Genomic DNA, 7,111 nt, shown 5'->3' on the forward strand with positions numbered 1-7,111 from the left:
CGGGGAACGTTGGAGTCCTCCGTCACTGAAGCAAGCAAGCCTCATGTTAGTTTCAAGCTGCCTGGCTGCCGTCCGCCATCTTGGCTGTCAGTTAATTTGCATATCTCGCTGATTAGCCAATAAGAAGGGTAGCGGTCATGTGCCAATTACCATGTTTCTCTTTTATTAAATAGAATAGGCATGTGAAAGAAACTGAGAAGTACAGTGGGTGCTGGTGCATCAGTAGAGCCTATGGCCACAAGGGTACCCAGTTGTAGTCCTAACACTTTAGTTTCCCTGGCAAGACTGTCCAGCTATGGCTTTTGCTTCTGAAAATGACCCAGACGTATTCAAACTCACACTTACTTCATAGTGAGGGGCAGCATTCGCAGACCCAGATATTTCCTTTGTGCAAGAGCCTTTCCTGGAAAGGAAAATTATAATGTGTTACCAACAACAAAACTTCTCTCCTTTCAGCAATCTTAAAAGAGTCACAGAACATCCTTCCATCATAGCTGCCCTCTCAAGCTGTTCCTCAGAGAACCTTCGTCATTAGTACAGACCGTCTTCCATCCACCTCTGCCCCTCAGGTTTCCTTTCCACAATAGTTCAATCCAAATGTTTCTGGGTACAACCCATGCCTGGTTTTGTGCCTAGTCCTTATATTACTGCCCAAACAACCATTAGAGAAACTGGGTACCAGTGACAGCATTCAACAGAACCGTCTCCGCAGTAGACTGAGTGCTCCCAAAAACACACAGGGGAAGAAAAAGTCCTCCCTTCCCTTACCTTTCAACTGGCGCTCATGGAATTCCGCCAAGAACTCTCGAATTCGATCAGAGGGGATTGCAAAGGAGATTCCCGCGGTCACCTTCAGTGTATTTATGCCAATCACATCGCCATCCTGGCAGGGGAGGAGATGTCATTCAGTCACCAAGTTGTGCAAATTGAACAAATAGGAGGGAGTGAAGTGAGTCCCTTAGGGCAGGGTACAGAGGGGCTAGCAGAAAAGTGGGCTTCTTCAGTCCAGATCAATGGATGTTACCTTAGAGTAGGTAGGATAGTAAAGGGGACCTACATGTGCAAATTCCTATGGAGGAATTCTTTTAAAAATCTTGAGCTTATTTTTCCTTTGCCAAATTACTCTGATTTTATTTATATTTTTAACATGTCTTTATTGATTTTAGAGAGAAGGGAGAAGGGTCGAGAGATAGAAAGATCGATCAGTTGCCTCCTGCATGCTCCCTATTGGGGATCGAGTCCACAACCTGAGCATGTGCCCTGACTAGGAATCCAACCAGTGCCCTCTTGGTTCGTGGGCTGATGATCAACCACTGAGCCACACCAGCCGGGCTGAATTACATTGATTTTAAGTGTGAACCACAGTTTGTTATTTGACCCAGAGAAGAGAACAAGGAGTATTTGCCTTTTCATTCCTTAAATGAAACTAAAAATAAACATGACAAAGGCAAAAAGCTGTTAGATTTTCAGCAACACTTCAATGAAACTATCCGTAAGAATTAGTAAATTGACTTTCGGAACAAAGCCCTACTAAACCAAGGCTATGAAGTGAGACATACTTTCCTCTTCATGCACTTCATCATCTCTAGCCTGTTAGGTAATGGAAAGGGTAAAACATCATATTGTTTAATTTAATATTTAATACTATTAAGAGACAGATTATAATTCAGTAGGTCTGGAGTGTGGCCTGAAATTCTAGTAAACTCCTTGTCCACTGGAGAAAGAAGGCACAAAAAATTGCATGCAGTGTTATAAATAAAAACGCTCAATAACATCACACACAATTCATCCTCCTACAAGTAAGTGTAATGTGTAAAGATGAACTAAAATGAGTCCGCTCAAAAACTCAGAGAGCACGACCACAGGCTGCGTCAATGAGCACGGCACTCTCGTGTTTTCACATGTATTTGAGCGACTAGAAACGCTGGCATTGCCACTAGAGCAGCGGTTCTCAACCTGTGGGCCGCGACCCCTTTGGGGTCGAACGACCCTTTCACAGGGGTCGCCTAAAACCATCAGAAAACACATATATAATTACATATTGTTTTGGTGATTAATCACTATGCTTTAATTATGTTCTATTTGTAACAATGAAAATACATCCTGCATATCAGATATTTACATGACGATTCATAACAGTAGCAAAATTACAGTGATGAAGTAGCAACAAAAATAATTTTATGGTTGGGGGTCACCACCACATGAGGAACTGTATTAAAGGGTCGCGGCATTAGGAAGGTTGAGAACCACTGCACTAGAGAGACTGAATAATTTTAATAATTAACTACATGACAGAACAATGCATTCTTGGTGTGGCTTTTCTGTCATCTATAAGTGGGTCAAGACTAAAAACCTGGACAGACCACTTCCTGAAATTAGCATTTTGGGACGAGAGACAGTTCTTCACATGCGGCAGCAGGGAGTCTTCAAGGGTATACATTAGGGGGACATTACATAGTACAATTGGTCATTTGACATAAATCTGGGTTTAGTACCCAGGACTCTTGTTAACTGTCCAATGAAAACGGAAAGCAGCCCTGACTGGTTTGGCTCAGTGGATAGAGCTTTGGCCTGCGGACTGAAGGGTCCCAGGTTCAGTTCTAGTCAAGGGCATATGCCTTGGTTGCAGGCACATCCCCGGTAGGGGATGTGCAGGAGGCAGGTGATAGATGCTTCTTTCTCATCGATGTTTCTAACTCTCTATCCCTCTCCCTTCCTCTCTGTAAAAAAATCAATAAAAAATAAAATCAATAAAGTATATTTAAAAAACAAAACAAAACGGAAAGCGTGTTAAAGAGATATAACGTGTAAGCAAACCCTAGCTGGGTGAGATCACACACCAGGATAACAAATCCATTGTAGATCTTAAGTTTTCCTGACCATTTGCTTAGGATGTAGTCATAGAAAAGCATCCCACCACAGGTCTCTGCGCTGGGATTAGTCTGCACCATGCAACCTGTCAAGTCTTTACAAGGAAGAGACATGAAGCAGCAAGGAAAGTGGCCACTTACCAAGTTCACCAGAGGCCCCCCAGAATTTCCGTGCTGGAGACAGAATTTGAAAAAACCATCAGTACTTTTCTCCTTGTCAACTATTCATAGTTCCTAAACAGATTTACCAAAAACAGCCCGCTCTAGTGAGCTCCTGTTCCCCCAAGGCAGGCAAAGTTGTCCTGTCCCCCCATCATCATCAATACTGGAGTCACTGCAGATAAAGAACAATAGCAAAAGGACCACCACTTCCTACGGCAGCGGTGGCCTCTGTGACAGACCCTAACAGGCCACCCAATATGATGGATGCCAGCTATCATATCAAACAGGCTGAAGTCTAACAAAATGCCATTCCATCCCTCTCGTAAGGATCTAACTAAACTCGGGACATCCCGAAAGGGAAAAGGAGGCGCTCTGACTGAACCGCCCCTAAGTATCTCATGGGCTCACAATGGCCTTCCCAATGACTTACATTTATTATGGCATCAGTCTGGATATAGTCCATGTCTGAATCCTCCAGCCCCAGTTCTTTGCCCCCTCGCTGTGTAGTGCTGACAATTCCTGCAGTCACTGTGTTCTGCAGAGAAAATGGGCTGCCCAAGGCCACCACAAACTCTCCGGCCCGCAGGTCAGATGACTTTCCCAGCAGCAATACAGGAAGGTCAGTCTGCACATGGGCAAGAAAGGATGGGGAAGACAACCAAGAAGAAAATCGACTGGTGCTTGTGTACAGCACTATATGACACAGTCTTTGTCACTTGGCATTTATAATCCAAGAATCACCCACCCAAACTCCCACTTGTTAAGATGATTGGGATCATCTCTAAAATCTAAAAGTATTGCTTTGTATAAATTACTATAAATAAACCAACAGTGAAGTTACTGATGAACATAAACTGACATTAGCAATTTACTTAGCACAGGTCCAGCTCAAAAGTTGACAGTCAAAATTAACTGGCCACAAACAAAGCTGATCACCCAGAGCAGTTCTTCTCAAACTTTAATACGTGCACGAATCATCTGGGGATGTTAAGAAAATGCAGATTCTAATTCAGTAGACCTGGCTGTGGTCTGATGTGGGAAGAGCTCAGGAGATTTATCTCAGTGCAGTGACAGATGCAATGGCGTGAGCGCACTCCGCCTATACAAGTTCCTCGGCACACCAGGAAGTGGCAGCGCCCACCTGAGTAAGCCCCCTAGAGCCCCTACATAGTACCCTGATCTTTCTACCACTGGTTGCCCTAAGGATGGTGTAAACTTCTGATTGGCTGGAATGTTATATATGTCGTTGCACTTAAACAATAAACTCAGATCTGCATCTTTTGAACCTGGTCTCCGGAGTCGGGCATGCTTCCTTAGGACTCCGTCAGCCTCACCCCCGCGGAACCCCCTGCCTCAGTCTGAGATTCTGCATTTCCAGCAAATGCTTCGATGATGTCAATACTGCTGGAGTGCAGACTACACTTGGTGTAACGGGACCTCAAAGCATTCCTTAGCAGCTCTGAATTCACTGTGATCATTCATGCTACTCTAAGACTACTCTAAGAGAAGTTTCCAGAAGCAGCATCTATTGAAGAGGCAGTGAAGGAGAAGAAAAAAAAAAAGAGGCAGTGAAGGAGAAGGAAAAATAAAAAAAGACTCAATCCTCCCTGCCATAGAAATTGTTAGGGATATACAGACTGGCATGGAAGAAAATAAACAGGCGGGCTAGAAGGGGTCAATGGGAGGAAAAGGGGGACATATGTAATACTTTCAACAATAAAGATTTTAAAAAATAAAAAAGAAAGAAAATAGAAGAGGGACTAAAAGACAACCAAAAAAAAAAAAGGAAATTAGAAAACAGCATATGCTAGTTGAAAAAAGGTGTTGTAGGTGGAAGGGGGTGGAGAAGAAAACATGAGCAAATTGATGAAAATCCCCAAATACGCAGGCTCTGATTTAGACCTCACAAACTCACTTTTGGCTCGATCTTAATCAGTGCAAGATCCAGTTTATGGTCAATGTCCTTGACAGTGGCTTCATACTGGACCCCACTCTGGAGCTCCGCCTGGATTCGCTGCCGGTTGGTGAGGACGTGGGCATTGGTAACGATGAGCCCATCCTCAGACACTATGAACCCCGAGCCACTGGATACAGGAATATCCTTGCCGTTGAGAGGTGACCTGTCTCAGTAAAGACAACAGCGCAAGCAGAGGGCAGGAGAGTCAGGGGATGCACCACAGTCTGGAGACACACAACCTCACAGGTACCAAGCATACCTCCAGCACAGTTTCCCAGACACTTTTCTCTTCCCCGTGTTTTCATGGTCTCCAGGTGGAATTGGAGTCTGCCTGTTCAGTGGCCTGGTCATCTCCTGGGAATCCCACTGAGAGCTGATTCCAACTCTCCTTTTCCAGGGACACTCCCTCTTCAGAGCTGATCAGAGCAGCAACCCTCTGCTTCTAATAGGCCTAACCTGATCACAATACCATGGTCAGACGGCAACCTAGGCCAGTGATGGCGAACCTTTTGAGCTCGGCGTGTCAGCATTTTGAAAAACCCTAACTTAACTCTGGTGCCGTGTCACATATAGGAATTTTTTGATATTTGCAACCACAGTAAAACAAAGACTTACATTTTTGATACTTATTTTATATATTTAAATGCCATTTAACAAAGAAAAATCAACCAAAAAAATGAGTTCGCGTGTCACCTCTGACACGCGTGTCATAGGTTTGCCATCACTGACCTAGGCAGTGGTTCTCAACCTTCTGGCCCTTTAAATACAGTTCTTCATGTTGTGACCTAACCATAAACTTATTTTCGTTGCTACTTCATAACTGTAATGTTGCTGCTGTTATGAATCATAATGTAAATATCTGATATGCAGGATGATCTTAGGCGACCCCTGTGAAAGGGTCGTTCGACCGCCAAAGGGGTCGCGACCCACAGGTTGAGAACCTCTGAGTCCTAGTGCCAAATCATCAGGGCCCAGGCGGGGAGGGAGCCCAGGAAGGCCGGTTCCTGTTTAGGGCCCACCATTAACTGGCCTTTGACAAAGGATTTCCTTCCACAACAACGAGGGGGCTGAGCAAGATCATTCAGATGCTCTCTACCTCTTGCCCCTGACCTTCAATTCTGTCTGTGGGGGATGAGGGAGAGAGAAACCCCGGCCACCTAAGGGCGCGGGCGTACCCAGATTTGGGAGTCAGAACCCATGTCCCTTCTGCACCTGCACCGGGTTCCTGGGCCGCACTGAGCCTCACAGTAGCGGACCTGGAGCGGACAGTCAGCGGGGAGTGGGCGGCCGCCGCCTGCCGCCTTTACCTCCGAAAGAGCTGCAAGTGAACCACAGATGGCGCCACCTTCTCCACCACCTCTGCGATGAAGTTGTAGTTGCTCCTGAGCCAGCCTGCGCTTCTGGTCCCTGTGAAGCAATGCTCCGTTACTGGGGGCGATGGGACCCTCGCCTGCTGATCCTCCAAGAGAGGTTCTCAACCTTCCTATTGCCGCGACCCTTTAATACAGTTCCTCATGTGGTGGTGACCTCCAACCATAAAATTGTTTTCGTTGCTACTTCATAACTGTAATGTTGCGACTGTTATGAATCATAATGTAAATATCTGATATGCAGGATGTATTTAGGCGACCCCTGTGAAAGGGTCGTTTGACCCCCCAAAAGGGTCGCGACCCACAGGTTGAGAACCGCTGCAAGGGGTCCGATCTCAAATCTCTCAGTCCCCCCACTCCCCTCTCTCCACTTTCCTCCCTCCCCTTCCTCTCTTCGGTCTCCCCCGTCCTGTATCCTGTGGTCCCACTCCCGTAAGGATGCGCCTTGAGGGAACTAGGCCCGTCACCCCGATTGGAGAAAAAAAAAAAATTAGAAGGGAAGAGGACATTTAACAGGTGTGGGGAGGAAACTGGGGGGAGGGGGGAACCACATGGGGACCCGCAAAGAGACACCCCAGGAGGGAAGAAAATCGGGAGCAAGAAGTGGAATCCCTACGGCCAATGGGGCAGGGCAGAGCCCGTGGAGAGCTGCGCGATTCAAAAACGCTCCTCCCGAAAGTTTCAAGAGGGCCCAGGGCCGGCACCCACCTCGATCCCTGCAGTCGCCCTTCTGCACCGGCAGCGCCGGGAGC

At 46.3% G+C, this 7,111-nt stretch overlaps 1 protein-coding gene across 1 annotated transcript in view; it reads right to left on the reverse strand.

Moving 5' to 3' along the window:
• The window catches only part of HTRA4 (HtrA serine peptidase 4), a 12,004-nt gene that overhangs the window by 4,010 nt on the left and 883 nt on the right, over positions 1–7,111 (reverse strand). Inside the window, exons 2-7 of the mRNA XM_015565270.1 lie at positions 6,297–6,439; positions 4,948–5,152; positions 3,463–3,657; positions 3,012–3,044; positions 769–883; positions 346–403 (exon numbers count right to left, since the gene is read on the reverse strand). Of these exons, the coding sequence (XP_015420756.1) occupies positions 346–403; positions 769–883; positions 3,012–3,044; positions 3,463–3,657; positions 4,948–5,152; positions 6,297–6,439 (749 nt within the window). The remainder of the gene's footprint in view (positions 1–345; positions 404–768; positions 884–3,011; positions 3,045–3,462; positions 3,658–4,947; positions 5,153–6,296; positions 6,440–7,111) is intronic.

This window comes from Myotis davidii, unplaced genomic scaffold (assembly GCF_000327345.1).
Source record: "Myotis davidii unplaced genomic scaffold, ASM32734v1 scaffold93, whole genome shotgun sequence".
Classification (NCBI taxonomy): Eukaryota; Metazoa; Chordata; class Mammalia; order Chiroptera; family Vespertilionidae; genus Myotis; species Myotis davidii.